The sequence below is a fragment of the Tupaia chinensis genome, unplaced genomic scaffold (genome assembly GCF_000334495.1).
Source record: "Tupaia chinensis unplaced genomic scaffold, TupChi_1.0 Scaffold000271_1, whole genome shotgun sequence".
Lineage (NCBI taxonomy): Eukaryota > Metazoa > Chordata > Mammalia > Scandentia > Tupaiidae > Tupaia > Tupaia belangeri.
Window position 1 is genome coordinate 3,430,365 of NW_006159752.1, and position 17,667 is coordinate 3,448,031.

General features: G+C 38.4%; 1 protein-coding gene across 1 annotated transcript in view; it reads left to right on the top strand.

Moving 5' to 3' along the window:
* LOC102496692 (disintegrin and metalloproteinase domain-containing protein 25) overlaps nucleotides 1-905 on the top strand; it is a 10,182-nt gene extending 9,277 nt beyond the window's left edge. Inside the window, exon 4 of the mRNA XM_027772328.1 lies at nucleotides 856-905. Within this exon, the coding sequence (XP_027628129.1) occupies nucleotides 856-905 (50 nt within the window). The remainder of the gene's footprint in view (nucleotides 1-855) is intronic.
* The last annotated feature ends 16,762 nt before the right edge of the window (nucleotides 906-17,667 follow it).

Here is a 17,667-nt window from a genome sequence, read left to right on the forward strand (position 1 = left end):
GCTTGCACATCGATGTTTATTGCGGCACTTTTCACGATTGCTAAGTCATGGAAACAACCTAAATGCCCACGAACTGATGAATGGTTAGAAAAACTGTGGCACATATACTCAATGGAATACTATTCATCCATAAAAAACAACAAAACCCTGGCTTTTGAAAGGAAGTGGATGAATATGGAAGACTTACTGCTGAGTGAAGCAAGCCATGCTATGAAGGAGAGGCATTGTATGTCCCCACTTCATGTGGAGGGAAGAGTGAAATCAAAGACACTACAAAAAAAAAATATTTGAAACCATACTGCTTCTGTTGTTATAGAGTCATAAAATTATACAAAATTATAAGAAATATTTTGAACATTATCTTTAAAATTCAGTATTTTGAAATTTTGAAAGTTTTTTGTAAACTGTCAAGAACTATGGAGTATGAGCTAAATCTATTTGCTATGTAAAGTAAATGTTTGTGGAAAAATGTAAAAATAAATAAATGAAAGAAAAAAATGAACATGTGAATTAAGGAAAAAAAGATGATCATGTGACTATTATCTTTTTTGTGTTAATGGGGTGCATTGCACTGAGTAATTTGCATACATTGAACCATTCTTGTACCTTAGGGATATGTTTCATTTTTTCAAGGTGTATAATTAATTTACTATACTATTTAATTCAAATTGCTAATGTCTCATTGATGATTATTCCAGATGGGTTCATTGAGGACACTGACCTGAAATGTTCTTTTCTTGTATTGACCTGTGTGCCTTGGGTATCAAGGTGATGTTGGCCTCTTGGAATGGTTGTTGAATTCTCTCTGGAGGGAACCAAAGTGACTTAAGCTATGCTTTATACTTCATGTTCTAGACCCTGAAACACAGATGAGGCAATACAGTGGAACTCGTGGCAATGTCTGATAGAGAATTCAGAATATTCTTAGTGAAAAAACTTAACAAGATACAAGAGCTGTGAGACAATGAACTCCAGAAGATGCAGGAGAAAAGTGACAGCGAGTTCCAGGACACTAGGAAGTTTTTGCACAATCCAAAAAAGAAAATACACACCATAAAAAAGAATCAAATGGAGCAGTTACAGATGAAGGCTTCATTACAGAGAAAACAAAACCTCCCTCAAAAGTATTAAAAGCAGATTAGTCCATGCAGAAGATGGAATCTCAGATGTTGAAAGTAAAAACTCTGACCTAGAAGAAACAACCAAAAAACTGAGAAAATAACAAAAAAAAAGAGAATAATATACAAGAAACACTCAATACCATTAAGTTCTTGAATATTCGGATAATCGGTATCCCAAAATTTAAGGAAACTAATAAGGGCATTGACAATCTATTCCATGAAATCCTGGAAGAATAGTTTCTATAACTAGGGAGGCATTCAAATATCCAGACCCACGAAATCCAAAGCACCCCTAACTGAATCTATGTAAGAAGATCTTCTTCAGGGCACATCATAGCCAAATTGGCAAAATCCAGTCAAAGACAAGATTTTAAAAGTTGCAAGACAGAAACGTCAGGTTACTTATAAAGGATATCCCATCAGGTTAACCTCAGACCTCTTCAGAAACAATGTGAGCAAGAAAAGAATGGAAACACAAACTTTTCTCCCATCCTGAACCCTATGGAATTGGAAAATATTTGGAAGTATGCTTATTTTGTGGCAGAATGGTTATTTGTGTAAGTTCTATAATACCTGTTGCCTTGAACCAGAAATTGGAAATACTAGTTAATAGACGGGACTTTGACTAAAATATCATATCTGAACCTTAAACCAGAAAACTATGGAAATAAGGTAGATTTCAAGTAAGCCAACAGAAGCTCTTGGGAAGGTAACCTGGCACCATAAACAGTTCTGCCTGGCAGAGAGCATTAGAGAAGCTATATGAAAGAATTTGTACCATAAAATAACCTGGACTCTTCCAGCCCAGTGTTGTAATCAGTAGAGATGGCAAAAGCAGAGCCACAAACAGGATTATCTTTTTTTAAAATTTCAATTTCTTTTATACATTCAATCATGTTACTTAGCTTGCAAAGTGAATATTACAACATGTGTACATTTCTCACCAGTCCAGTTGGCAGTACCATAATGTTACGATCAATATATCCCATTTCTTTGTCCCAAAAATGTTTTGCCTCTCTATTTTTCTCCTTAATGATTCATTTTTCTCAGACTCTACTCCTTCACCCTCCCTCTCTTCCCACACTGTATCCGGTATTCACAACTATTTACTATGTTTCTATATTCTTTAGACATTCAGTTTCAGTCATTGAGTGTGGATGGTCAGTATCTATTAAATGGAGACATACAATATCTTTCCTTCATAGCCTGGCTGGCTTCATTCAGCAGTAAATCTTCCATATTCATTCACTTCCCAAGTCAGGGTCTTGTTGTTTTTTTATGGCTGAGTAGTACTCCATAGAGTATATGTGCCACAGTGTTTCAGTACATTCATCTGTTCATGGGCATTTGGGTTGGTTCCATGTCTTAGCAATTGTGAATGATGCCACAATAAATATTAATGTACAAGCACTTTTCCAATTAAAAAATCTTCTTTCCTGAGACCAGCAGGTTGGTGTAATGGCTATGTGGCTGGACTCCCATGTAGTAGACTACGGTTCGAGTCCCGGACCCAGTGGCTTACACTCACACTAGATGCGTGTGCATGCGTGCCCAAGATCCCGAGAGGAGAATGGAGGAGAAGGGGTTGCGGCTTGGCCATCCCCCCTGGGAGGTGATTTCTCACTTTCCATCTCTCTCGTCTCTCTCTGTTTTTCTGGTTAGTGCACGTGCCCTATAGCAAAAACTTCTCCAAAAAAAAAAAGATTCTTTCCTCCTATGGCTCCATCATCTTCACCAAAATTAATTTCTAATGATTCTTCAAGATGAAGAAATTTGATCTCCTGTTCCCTTTTGATCTATCCCTACATACATTACAATCAATTTATCTTTTGTACTTTTTCTCATACTTTTACCCTACTTGCAGATTATTTTCTCAACATTGGGCTATATGATGAAAAACTTAAAATATTTCAATTTCTAGAAAAAAGCTCAACCCCATATAAAATATTTCCAAGGAATCTAGACTTAAGTAATCATCTATATCTTTCTTTCTAAGGTCAATGGATAACTGAGAGACACTTCATATCTATATCTCATGAAGAAATGTTACAGTAGAAAACAAAAAGGAAGAAACAAAATTTTAGGGAAATAAGAGAATAAAGTGAATAAAAATAGAGTGGAAATAAATTACGTAAATAAACCAACAAGCCAACAGATTTAAAAATACTAATCTTGGAAGACTGCATTCAGCAACTTGGCAGTTCTTGGTAACTATGAAAAGGAGTTCAATTTTTATTATCCATGAGAGTTCACCTGTGAGGCAGACTAGAGGGAGATGATACCAGCAAGTCTGAGATCTGCCAGTCTCTTTCCATTGTCCCTCCATCTTAGTACATCCAACTCTGCAGCTTTTCCTCCAGGGAGTTTCCTCACTTTCTCTCTAGATTCTGACACGATCAGTTCTTAAAAGACCAAAATGGTCCATGATTAATTTAGTATCTTAATTAACTTTCTAGGAATATCATAAGGAAGTTAATCCTAAATGAGTAATCTAAAAAAACAGAAATCTAGGACCAGCAGGTGGTGTGATGGTTGAGGTACTGGGTTTCCACATAGATGACCTTGGCTCATGTCCTGAATAGGGTGGCTTGAAAATTACAACAACAACAAAGAAAATGGATAAAAAAATTAAATTAAAATGTTAAAAATAAAAGAAACCCTGAAATTATTGCCTAACATTTCTGGAGGCTTAAAGTTCAAAAGCATGGTGTCTTCAGGGTCACACTCTTTAAAAAAAGGTATGAAAGAAAGATCTGTTTGGGGTTCTCTCTGCTTCTGGTGATTCCTTGGTCTGTGGCAGCACAACTCGGGTCCTCACTTCTGCTCTCCCTGTGTCCCAAATATCCTCCTTTTACAGGGACAACTACTTATAACTACTTCTATAGACTTTATTGTGTGTTATAAGTAGTTGCAAGAGACACAGATATTTACAGTATAATGATAAAAAGGTCAATCCTTCAGGCAGATACATAAAAATTACAAATATATACATAAAATATCAAACCACCAAAATATATGAACCACCCACTTACTGAGCACTGAAGTCAGTAATTCAATAATAATCTGAGACATCAATATCTCACTTTCCATCATAGATAGAAGTACAGATAGAAAATTCAATAAGTGAGCATGAGATTTGAACAACACTATAGAACAAATGACCAAACAAATTTCTTTTTTCTTTTTTTTAAGGAAGAAAGAAAAGTTTGTATTTTCATTTAAAGAAACAAACAATAAAAAAGTCATAAAATTCTATTTCACCAGTTCAGTCTTATGTTCAAACTCTCTTTTGTTGAATATGCAGTGTTCTGTGGTCTGTTTAAGTCCTGGAAGTTAGCATTGAACATTTTTATTGATATTTCTTGTCCCTAGCATTAAATTGGTCATTTTCTTGGTTGCCTTTTGTTCTCTTATTTCTGTATGTCTTTAGTTTTCCTGGTAGAGTACTCCTTTCAAAACTTCTTAAAGAGTGGGTCTGCTATTGGCAAGTTCTTTCAGGTCTTGTTTATCTGAGAATGTTTTTATACTTTCTTTTGATATGAAGGATAATCTTGCTGGGTATAGTATTCTTGGTTGAAACTGTTTTTGGCTTAACACTTTGAATATATTTTCCTATTCTTTCCTTGCTCGCATTGTTTCTGATGAAAGGTCTGAGGTTACCCTGATTGAATAACCTTTATAAGTAACCTGACATTTCTCTCTTGCCAATTTTTTGTATCTTGTCTTTGTATTTGGCCAGTCTGGCTATGATGTGTCTTGGAGAAGATCTTCTTGGGTTGATTCTATTACAGGTCCTTTGTATTTCTTCGGTCTGGATATTTGAATGCCTTCCTAGATTTGGAAAGTCTTCTTCCAAGATTTCGTGGAATAGATTATCAATGCCCTTATTAGGTTCCTCACCTTCTTGGATATCGATTATCCAGATGTTTGGATGCTTAATGCTGTCTAGTATTTCTCGTATAGTATTCTCTCTCTCTCTTTGTTTTTTTTTTTAGTTATTTTAGGTTGTTTTTTTTTTTTTTTTTTTTTTTTGGTTTTTTTTTTTTTTTTTTTTTTGGCTGTTTTTTCTAGATCAGAGGTTTTGCCTTCAACAACCAAGACCGAATTTTCTGCATGGACTAATCTGCTTTTAATACTTTTGAGGGAGGTTTTGATTTCCTGAATGGCAGCCTTCATCTCCAATAGCTCCATTAGATTCTTTTTTATGGTGTGTATTTCCTCTTTCAGATCATGGAAGAACTTCATCACCTCCTGGAACTCATTGTCTCGTTTCTCCTGCATCTTCTGGAATTCATTGACTCTCAGCTCTTGCATCTCCTTCAGTTTTGTCATTGTGAATATTATTAATGCTCTATCAGACATTTCCATGAGTTCTACTGTACTGTCTGGATGATGAGGAATTGTTCTTTTCTTTTAAGGGAGAGATATTTTCTGGTTTCTCATGTTTCTTGTGCCTCTGCAGTTGTTTCTGGTCATTCTGACAAAATCTCTCCTCCACAGTGCTTCACAATGTGGTATCAACAGGAAGATTAGGAGTTCAGATTTATAAGAAGAAATGTCTTCATAAAGCAGGAGGTTCAATAAGCATTGAGGATTTCAATGACTCTAAAAGTATTCAGATGCTTGGTTACTGTGCACCTAGGCCTATCTACACATTCAATGTGTGGAAAGTGTAGCTTAGAGTGGGAAAGTTAGGTTAAAAAATATAAGCAAAAAGAAAAAACTAGAAAAGTACTATTAAAAAAGAGTTTAAAAAAATGTTTTACACATAAAAAATGAAAACCATGCAGCACAGTAGCATGCCACATGAACACACCAGGACACACTTTAAAATGGCTTCTGAAACTAGCAAGTGAAATAAAAGGCCCAAGGTGAGGAGAAGTGGTGGAAAATTTTTTATAAGATAAAAAATTTAAAGAGAGAGAGAGCATGAGGCAGAGAGACAGACAGCTAGAGACAGAGAGAACAGAGGTTCTACCTTGTCGTCCTACCTTGTCTGAATATTTCAGGAGTGTAGAAGATGGAGTTCAGAGCATGGCTTCCCTGAACGTGCCAGAACACACTTCAAAATGGCTTCTTGTCTGAATACTTTGAGAGTCTAGGAGATGGAGTTTAGAGCATAGCTTCCTTGAAGATGCCAGGACACACGTCAGCTTTAAAATGGCTTCTTGCCTGAATCGACCAAACAAATTTCAACAGTGTGACCCATCAACTATCAGTAAACTACTCAAGCACATGCAGAACATTCTTCAGGAATGATTACATGTTACATCAAAAGCAAGCTGTAACAATTTTAAGATTAAACTCATACTAATTATCTTTTATGACCAAAATAGGATGGTAATAGGAATCAGTAACAGAAAAAAAAATTGAAAAATTTACAAAGGTATACAAATCACATAATACACTCTCAAATCAATACTGTAGCAAAAAAAAGATGAGAAGAAATTTTAGAAAATATCTCAACCTTAACCAGCTCCATAGTGTAGTGGTTAAGGGACCCAGACCCCACATGGTCTATGGTTGGAATCTTGCCCTGAGTGCCTTGAATAACATGATAGGTACATGTGTGTCTATGTGCCCCAAATCCTGACAGATGAAGAAATAGAGGAAAGGGATTGTGGCATGACCCCATCCCATTGGGGGATGCTTTCTTTCTCCCCCTCTCTATCTCTCTGTTTTTCTCTGGTGTAAGAATACATCTTCTGGAAACTTAAAAAGAAAAAAAAATATCTTGACCAAACAAAAATGAGAAAAGAATATTACAAAACTTATGGTAAGTGGAAAATAGTACTAGCAGAGAAGTTTATAGTGAGAAACATCTACATTAAAAAGCACCACTAGCTCAAATAAATAACCCAACTTTACACCACCAAGAACTTGAAAATAGGAACAAACCAAACCTAGTTTATTGGAATGGAGGAAATTAATATAAGAGTGTTAAAAATTAATAATAGTAAAACAATAGGAAAAGGTAATAAACCTGATCGTTTTTAAAAGAAAGATTAGCAAAATAGACAAAACTCTTAAAGTACAACAGAGAAGAAAAAAAAGGAACTCTTAAATAAAATTAGTAGTGAAAGATAATGATTCTTTTCTTTTTGAAGCATTCATAGGAAAACTATGAACAAGTAATATCATAGTTAGATAACAGGGACTAGCAGATGACCAAAAGGTTATGTCACTGGATTCAACCATAGTTGAGTCCTGGACCAGCGGTTGGCGTAATGGCTATGTCGCTGGACTCCCACGTAGTTGACCGCGGTTCACGTCCCAGACCCGGTGGCTTAAAACTCACGCCGGGCGCATGTACGTGTGTGCCCAAGATCCCGAGAGGAGAATGGAGGAGAAGGGATTGCGGCGTGGCCATGCCCCCTGGGGGGTGATTTCCTGCTTTCTATCTCTCTGTCTCTCTCTGTCTGTCTGGCGAGCGCACACGCCCTATAGCCAAAAAAACCTCTCAAAAAAAAAAAAAAAAACTTACACTGGGCACATGTGCATGCATGCCCAAGATCCTAAGGAAGAATGGAGGAGAAGAGATTGCAGCATGGTCATCTCCCCTGGAGGGTAATTTCTTGCTTTCTAGCTCTCTCTTTCTATAGTGAGTGCACACACCCTATAGAAAAAAAAAAAAGACATTAGGTAACAAAAAATAAACAGATACATTTCAGGATGGAAACAGTCTACAAAGGATGAATCGAGAATAATTGGAATGTCTGAATATAGCAATAACAAATAAGTAGATTGGCTAAGTAATAAAAATATTTCACAAAAAGAAAAAACTGGGAACCAGCTGTTAGCGTAATGGCTATGTCGCTGGACTCCCACGTAGTTGACCGCGGTTCGCGTCCCAGACCCGGTGGCTTAAAACTCACGCCGGGCGCATGTACGTGCGTGCCCAAGATCCTGAGAGGAGAATGGAGGAGAAGGGATTGCGGCATGGACATCCCCCCTGGGGGGTGATTTCTCGCTTTCTGTCTCTGTGTCTCTCTCTGTCTGTCTGGCGAGCACATGCTCCCTATAGCAAAAAAAAAAACCTCTCCAAAAACAAAAAATAAAAAAGGAAAAACTCAGGATGAGATGGCTTTACTAGTGAATTCCAAGGGCCATTTAAAGAACTGATATCAGTAGTTATAAAAATATTTGAAAATTGGGAAAGAGACATCCAAAATCATTCCAGATGGCCTATATCACCTTGATACCCAAGTCACACAAAGCCAATACAAGAAAAATACACTACATGTCAATGTCCCTAGTGAACCTATCTGGAATAATCAATTACACATTAGCAATTTGTGTGAAATAGTATAGTAAAAAGGATTATGGAGGAGTCCGACCCGGCGGGGCCCCAGGTTCTGTCTGAGCCTCCTCACTTCTGGTCGGTTCAGTACATTGGCAAGGCCGGCTAGTGTGAACCCCCCCGACCTGGGATTTTGCTCCAGAAACTGTGGCAGCCTTGCTGGGAAGCGACCCCACTCTGACTCCCCAATATACTACTATAAAAAAATTATATAGATCTCTTATACATCCTGAGTATAGGATAAGGTCTTCCAGGAATTCCCCTGACCTCTCCCCTTTGCTCTAATCACTTACTATTAATTACAATGCTTTATCTCCATGGTCACAATAGAGGATGGGCTGAAATTCTTTCTAGGCAAAAATAATCTTAACCTTTGGAAGGCCCTTCAAAATACATTTAAGGTAAACTTAATCCTTTCTTTACGTAAAATAGAATTAGGCCAAAACTGGCCGAGGACACCTCCGCCCTCTCCAAGTAAAATAGATAAATATATTAAGATTCCTCAAATTAAGTTTTAGATCCCTACAAAACTGTATAAGTATCATTCTTTATTAAAATACATAAAAACTAATATCTATTCTTGAGATTTTCTTTTCTCAGCACCATTCCCAGTAATCACAAGATGGCTGCTGCGCCACATCAGCTAATAATCATCTCTGCTTACCGGAACCGCTTTCCCGAAACTGCATTCCATAAAAACCCACCTACAATTGCAAAACTGCACTAGACCCACCCTTAATCAAACCCTAAATTGCACTAGACCCACCCTTAATCCAACTCTAAATAAAATCTATGTTCTCTATTGTTAAAAACTTTATGAGCTGTTAATTAAAACACTAGCCCCTCTCCCTTTTACTTGTATGTAACACATTTTCAATAAAAAGACACGATAATTCCTAACAGTTGTCACTCCTCAGAGGGCAGTCTCTGAGGGGTATCTGGCATAGGACGTGCATAAAAAGGCATCGAGGCCTCTGTCTTCTGTTCACCTTCGCTGCCTCCGTCAAGATAGCCCACCCACGCCGAGGCTAGTCCCCAGCAGGATTATGCATTGTGACCAAGTGAAATGTACCCCTGAGGTACAAAACTGGTTCAATCTATCCAAATTAATTATTGTAATGCACCCCTTTATCTGTGTGAAGAACAAAAAAATCACACGATCATCTCAATAGATACAGATAATGCAACTGATAATATTAAATATCGTTTCATTAGACTCTTAATGCCCCATATGTAAAAAGAATTAACCTCAAAATGATGAAAGTCATATATGCAAAAGTTAACATTATATACAATGATGAAAAACTGAAGCTTTCTCTATAAATTCAAAGAGGTAGAGATGTCTACTCTCTTCACTTTTTTTCACCATTGTACAGGTAAAACTAGCCAGCGTAATTAGACAAGAAAAATAAAATCATTTGAATTTGAGAGGAAGAAGCAAAATTGTCCCCCTTGCAGTGATATGATCATGTATGTAGAAAATCATGATGAGTTCATTAGAAAACATAATTAATAACTGAGAATTTCTCATGGCTCAAGAGTATTGAATACAACTTCTAACCAATACAAGTTATTCTAAACCCCAACCTGGAGATTATAATGACACATACATCATCCATAAGCTGTGTCTGTGTTGGCCTAATTCAATTAAAAATAAACCACTGAAATTGCTTAAAATAATTTAAAACAAAAATAGAAAAAACTACCTTTAATTAATTTAATGGCCTATACTTATGATTCTGAGACATAATATATAGTTCTCGTTTTTTTTGTTATTGTTAGTTGTCTCTGACACATGCAATAACATTTCTATTGCCAGCACACTAAAAATTAATACTTGGGAAGTTTCATTAAGGATAGAATTAATTTTTTGACATTGTCAGTTTTTGCTGTTCTTTCTCGGGTGAAGTTGTTTCAGCTTTTAGCTCATCATTTTGAGACTTTCTACACCTTATCCACAGAAAAGTTAACAAGCAGCAAAGTAAAACCCAAAGAGGAACCCACAGAAATATCATCAGGGAAGACTTACAATAGACCTTTTTCTCCTCATTGTCCTGAGAGGGTGGCCCGCTATCAACACTGCGTCCCCAGCCTTCTTCCAGGCAGTAGGGAAGGTCCCACCCAGGATTTCAATGACCCTGTTGATCATTACAGACCCCTCAATCATTACAGATTTTAGGCTCACAAAGATCTTTCAAAACTGATAAAGGAATGCAATGCCCGTCCAGGCATACGTGTTCTGGGCCACACTCGGTGCCCTCGTTGACCATTCCAACATCAGGTATGGTTATTCCTAAGTGGTAGTCGGTACTCCAGCAGTTGACATCATTGAAGTGAGTCCAATGCGCAGTAGTATGGTCTTCCATAAGTGGAATTTCTGTCACATTCTCACACTGAATTCTGCCACACAGGACATCTGTGATATCACATTTGACATATCTAGTGGCCTTGATGCCACAGTTACCAAATCGGTCTCCCTGTGTGTTCACATGACTGTAGCAACTCTGATTTGCGCTCTTAGATACTTCACCAAAAATTTGCTTGCATTGCTCATCACGGATATTGCATCTCTTTCCATGGCAGTATCCCACACCCATGCAGTGCACTCCAGCCTGCACATACACATCCCCTGGACACTCGTGTGAAGTCCCGTTGCACCACTCTGGAAGGTCACATTCATTGCCACTTTCTCTGCACACTTCACCTGATGGCACTAACTGGCAGTCTTTGCAACAAAGGCCAAAAGCACAGGTGGCCCCAGGTTTCAGAGAGCAGTTTGACAAGCAGCATGGATCGTTTTCACACCAACTTAAGGTCTCACAGTCATATTGCTTTCCTTCTTCAACAACACCATTTCCACAGCTCTTCTGTAAGAAGTTTTTCTCTGTATTTGGTCATACAGGTTTTGTATGTGCATACAGGTTTTTCTGTGATCTAGGGACCAAAAGTTAGAATAACTGCAATTGCTGAATGATGGAGTAGTTGTTGCTCCAGGATTCATTATGCATAAGTTGTGCCCACATGCACATGGATATTTATAATTTTACATACCTAAATTATGACCCATCTTATGCTTCACAATGAACACAAGTCTAGTTGGACTGTCACCCAAGAACTATTAACGCCACAATTATAGTCATGATTACATACCGCATCAATATAGGCTAAGCCAAGATATATACCAACTCCATGTTTTATAAAGAGATGTACAACATCGTGCTGTAATATCATGTGAGTTAAAGCTGATTTTCTTCTAATTCCAACAGAAGAGAGTATACATCGTTATTCCTCATAGGGTTTTCTTCATTCCAGACTTCAGTTCCAGGTTAAAACAAATCAACATCCAATGCATGATAATAGGTATTTATTGCATTGACAACATGATTACTTTGTCTTGCACCTTTGAGACATTACTTTCCGGATGAAAGAATTATTCTTGGTCTACCACCACTGCCAAACAAGGTACAATCTGTGGGTCCTCCAGCCCACATAGTCACTCTGCATAAGAATGGAATTATCATTCTTTTGAAACTTCAATTGTTGTGCTATTTCTTGTGTTAATCCACATCACATGGGTGCAACTCTGTCTCTCCACTGTCCATCTTACATACCTGATGCTCATATGTGGCAGAAAGCCTTTTGGGTCTGATTTCATAGGTAATGTCATTTATATGTAACATTCCATGAAAGTCTCCAGAACAGGTGCTAAGTGCAACTAGGGACTCTGGGTTCCCTGCACAGAACCCTGATATTAGCAGTCATCCCAGACAAAAGGTTGGTCCTCAGTGAGAGCACCCTGGTTTTTGTATATGAACATGCAGAGGGATCTGGACACTAAGACCTTCTTGGGTTTCATGTGGAAATACAGGCTTTCAGAGATCCATCCTTTCTGACTGTCATTTACATTCAGGGATATCACTACTTCTAGGGGACTGTGGTATGAACAGTGTTCAATCTGGGTCTATTGGCAAAGAAACAGAAACACACCCAACCAGTACAGCTGAAGAGTGGTTAGCCCATCAGTCATGGCCTCATATATAGACATTATGGGTCCAGAATTGTGAATTTGAGTAAGAACAATGGAGAGGAGGGCAGGAGGTGAGCTTGTTAGTCTTCTCCATTTAAGGTCTTGTTTGCAGGACTGACCATTAATGGTCTGTCTTCTAGCAGAGCAAATCTGTCACATCATTGAATCTGCAGAAAAAAAATGAAAAGGGCAGAGACAGGCATGGTGTTATGAGCAGGCCATCATGTAATACAGAGAGCAGGGAATGGGCTAAATGAATCTGTCGGCTCATGACCTATCCCAATGTACTGCACTGGATTTGTCCCTAAATGTCAGTGAGGCAAGGTCAGTGTGGGTGGACATAAGAATGACTATGGAATACAGGTTTTTGGTTATTGAACCCGATGAAGGACACATGGATTCATTGACTATTATCTACATGTGTGAACATATTCCCAGTAAATACATATAATGAAAGGGTTGTAATGGTAAACATTTATCTTATTTTGATGAGGGATATTTATTTATATATGTTTACCTAGTATACATATTGATAGTTATCTTTTTTTTTTCTTTTTTTGGAGAGGTTTTTGCTATAGGGTGCGTGTGCTCACCAGACAAACAGAGAGAGACAGAGAAACCGAAAGCGAGAAATCACTCCCCAGGGTAGATGGCCATGCCACAATCCCTTCTCCTCCATTCTCCTCTCGGGATCTTGGGCACACATGCACACGCACCCGGCATGAGTTTGAGCCACCAGTTCCGGGACTCGAACCGTGGTCGACTACGTGGGAGTCCAGCGACATAGCCATTACGCTAACTGCTGGTCCCTTTGATAATTATCTTAATTCCCAATAATTATTATTCATATTTACTGGGAGAGATATATTACAAATCCCGATATATATAAATATATTTTTTCTTCTCATCTACCTTATTATATCCCTGAACAGATAATTATTTATTCTGTCTTCATCTAGTACTGTCAAACTACAAACTGTCAAATCATCCATTGTTTTGAAAAATATATTTTAGGCCTGCTGTGGAGGCACAGTGATAGTGCACGCTGCAGTACTGTAGCCACTGGAAGATTGGAGCTCATTGCCTGGGTTATGCCATACACTCCATGGGTATGTTTGTTGCCCATGATTTTGGCTGTCTGGAAAGGGTGGGGAAGGACCACAGGAGACATATTGAAGGTACTTGTTTGTCTGTCTGTTCCTCTCATCTTCTCTGTCCCCTTTTCTATTTCACTAACATGAAATAAGTAAATAAATAAACTGAAAAAGTATGGCTACCTACTGTAATGGATATTTCCATTCAGCAAAACAATAAACAGGACGAGCCAGTGGCGTGGTGGCTGTGGAAGCTAGATCCCACATGGCCACCTGCATGGCTTGAGTCTCGGGCCTGTAGCTTGAGAAAAATGCCCAGCACATGTACCTGCATTATGAAAATCACAAAAGGAAGGAGAGAGAGAAGAAGGGAATGCACATGAACATTTCCCATGTGGGGTGCTTTCTCGCATTCCCTCTCTTTCTCTGCCTTTCTGTAGCAATCATACCCAAATTCTGTCAAACTGAGAAATAAAACAAAACAAAAAGAAAACAAAGATTGATGTAATTGATGTAGGGAGCATCTTACTCCTACTTAGTTCTACAAAAATTTCTGAGTTGACATTAATAAACCCAGCAGAAAAGTAGCTACCCATACTCTGACTCTCCATACGTCACACAGACCAGATGCTTAGTCATAATTATCCTTGTTAACCAGCAGTAAATCTTCCATATTCGTCCACTTTCTATCAAATTCCAGAGTCTTTTTTTTTAATGGCTGAGTAATATTCCAAGGAGTATATGAGTCATACTTTCTCAATCCATTCATCTGTTCGTAGACATTTGGGTTGGTTCCATGCCCTAGCAATTGTGAATAATGCTGCAATAAACATAAATGTGCAAGCACTTTTCCAACTGAGTATTTTCCTATCCTTTGGTAGATACCCAGGAGTGGGGTTGCTGGATCAAGTGGTAGTTCTATTTATAGGTCTTTGAGGAACCTCCATATTGATCTCCACAGTGGCTATACTATTTTACATTCTCACCAACAGTGTAGGAGAGTTTCCTTTTCACCAAAGCCTCATCAGCACTTATTATTTCTTGGTTTTTGTTTTTGTTTGTTTTTAATCTTAGCCATTCTGAGGGGGACTAGGTCCTATTTCATTGTGGCTTTGACTTGCATCTCCCTTAGGATAAGGAACTTTGAGCATATGCTTTTGGGGCTGTTAATATTTCTTCCTTAGAGAGTTGTTTGTTCAGCTCATTTTTCCATCTTTTAATTGGGTTAATCATTTTTTTCCCCAGTAAATCGCTTGAGTTCCCTTTGTATTCTGGTTATCAGTCCTTTGTGTGAGGCATAGTTTACAAAAATATTCTACCATTTCAAAGGTTGTTGTTTCACACTAATTACTGTATCTTTTGCTGTGCAGAAACTTCTTACTCTGATGTAATCCCACTTGTCTGTTTTGGGGATTATTGCCTGTGCTTTGGGGGTCTTCTTTAAGAAGTTTCTGCCTACTCTGAAGTCTCTCGTAGTTTCTCCTGTGTTTTCTAGCAGTATTAACTCAAAGTGGATTAAAGATCTAAACCTATGAAGTCTTAGGTTTAGAATTTTAATCCACTTTGAGCTGATTTTTGTTAATAGTGAGCTATAGGAGGTTCAGATTAATCTTCCTGCGGGTGGATACCCAATAAATTTTGCTTGGTCATAAGAGACAATTGGTAGGAGACTTGTTTAGGCTGGATGCTATTTTCATCATTCAGGAGCACTTGACTACATGGGCAAAGTTATAAAGTAACAGAAAGAGGGGGCTTACTCAGAAAATGCCTAGAGCTGGCCAGAGAAGACAAAAGCTTAGACAGTACCTCCATAGTGTGAATAAAATTCTAAGATGCTGATTTGATCTCCATATCATTATCGATACCTATTTAGCAATTATTACAAGTATAGATTTTTGTTGTTATGAGACAGAATTATTTATTAACAGTATAGCACTATTCAAAATGAACTAAGCAACATACATCTGTCTTAAATTGTTCCTAAGACTTCACTTTATGGAGGCTTGGGAGAAAAACAGAAAAAAAAATTCAAAATAAACTTTACATTTGGTATATTGTTTTATACAATGCCTCCAAGAATCACACCTCCTGAGAGAATTCGAAATTTAGTAAACTGGCATAGTTCCACAATAGTACAGAGACATCAGAGTAGACTGTCTAGCGTTATCTTTTATGAATTCCTTATTTCTACCACAGTTTCACCAAAATCTATTTTTATCTATTTATTTATTTGTAATGCCAGAGGATACAGGTGCTCACCAGAAAGAGAGAGAGAGAAGCACCTCCGCAACGGGGCATCGCGATCCCTTTTTCCTCCATGCTCTATCGAGCTGTGATGTGGGGCACACATGCACATGTGCCTCGTGTGGTTTTCAAGGTACCAGGGCCAGGATTTAATGTGAGATCTTGTTCCCTGCACAGGGCTGGTAATGAGGCTCTGTGCCCTGTTGTATGTCACCATTGTCTAGTGAGTACACACACCCTATAGCAAAAATCTCTAAAAAAGAGATTCCTTCCTCCTGTGGCTCCACCGTCTTCACCAAGCTTTATTTCTAATCATTCTTCAGGATGAAGAAATCTGATCTCGGATTTCCTTTTTGTCTGTCCCCACATACGCTATCATCAGTTTGTCTTTTGTGCTTTCACTCATACTTTCCCCTGCTCACAGATCATTTCCTCAACCTTGGGCCATAGGAAGGAAAACTTGAAGTACTTCAAGTCCTATGGAAAATGTCTACCCCATTTGTATTGCAAATGGAATCAGAGTGATTTAGTCTGGCTCTCTCATCTTTTTTTTTTTTTTAAGAGATATTTTTGCTAAGGTGTGTGCACTCACCAGAGAGACAGAAAGTGAGAAATCACCCCCCAGGGCAGATGGCCAAGCTGCAATCCCTTCTCATCTATTCTCCTCTAGGGATTTGGGGCATGCACACACACATGCGTGCACACACACACATGCACATGCACACACACCCGGTGTGAGTTTTAAGTGCCAAATCCAGGACTAGAACTCGAACTACATGTGAGTCTAGTGATGTAACCTTTACACCATCTGCCGGACCCCTCACCTACTATCTTATTATGTTTGAAGGCCGCAGAGTAAACAACTTATGTTATTAGTTGTACTGTGCTTGAGTGCTTGTTATGTAATTATGACTTTGCTATTTTACGCCACTGAATGTAATGCACGTGTGTGTGACAGTTTGGTTTTGGAATGAGCCACTATTGTCTGCAGTCCCTTTAAAAGAAAAAGGGGAACCTGGTCAGCCACCTGCCCTGTGCTGCATAGTCCTGCACTGCACTGCCCTGCTAGCACAGCTCTGCCCAGCTCAGTGCTAGACCTGCAGTACCCTGCTAGCTACCCATGCTCAGCTTGGCCTTGGTTCAGGCTGGTGAGCCCAGATGGCATTGGCTTGGCTCAGCCTTGGCTGGGTTCAGCTCAGCTCAGTGCATGTGAACTCTGGGAGGGGGAAGGAGTCCTCTGAGCATTGTTCACACGCATTACTAGGTGCAAGAGGGAGGAAGCATTTGCTAATGCTGCTATGGGCTTTGTGAGCCTACTGAGAGATCCGAGCTCCCACTAAACTTGGTCAATAAATAACATGACATCAGTGCCTTGTGTCTTTTTTTCCAACTCCCTGTGTCCTGTTCAACTCATCCTTTAGAAAATTAGAGAACTTTGCAAACTACTATTTTAAAACATTTTCTTTTAAAAAATTATTTATTTATTATTATTTATACATTCAATAGCTATACATCATTTAGATTGCAAAGAGACTTTACACATCATGACCTACAACTCAGTCCAGCCCAGTTGAGAATACGCATCATCACCAACAGGTAATAAACCATATTTATGTCCCACAAATGTCTTCTCTATTTTTCCCCCAATTTTCCTTTCCTACACTCTTCCCCTCTTTCTTCTTTGTCCCTAGTGTCCCCTCCCTCTCTCCTTCCCCTTTGTCCCTAGTATCCAAAACAATTTTCAATGCTTTTATTTCCTCCAGTCTTTCAGTCTCTACCATAGAGCACGGACAGTCAGTATATGTTAAGTGGAGACATACAATGTTTCTGTTTCATAGCCTGACTTGTTTTGCTCAGCAATAAATCTTCCATATTTGTCTA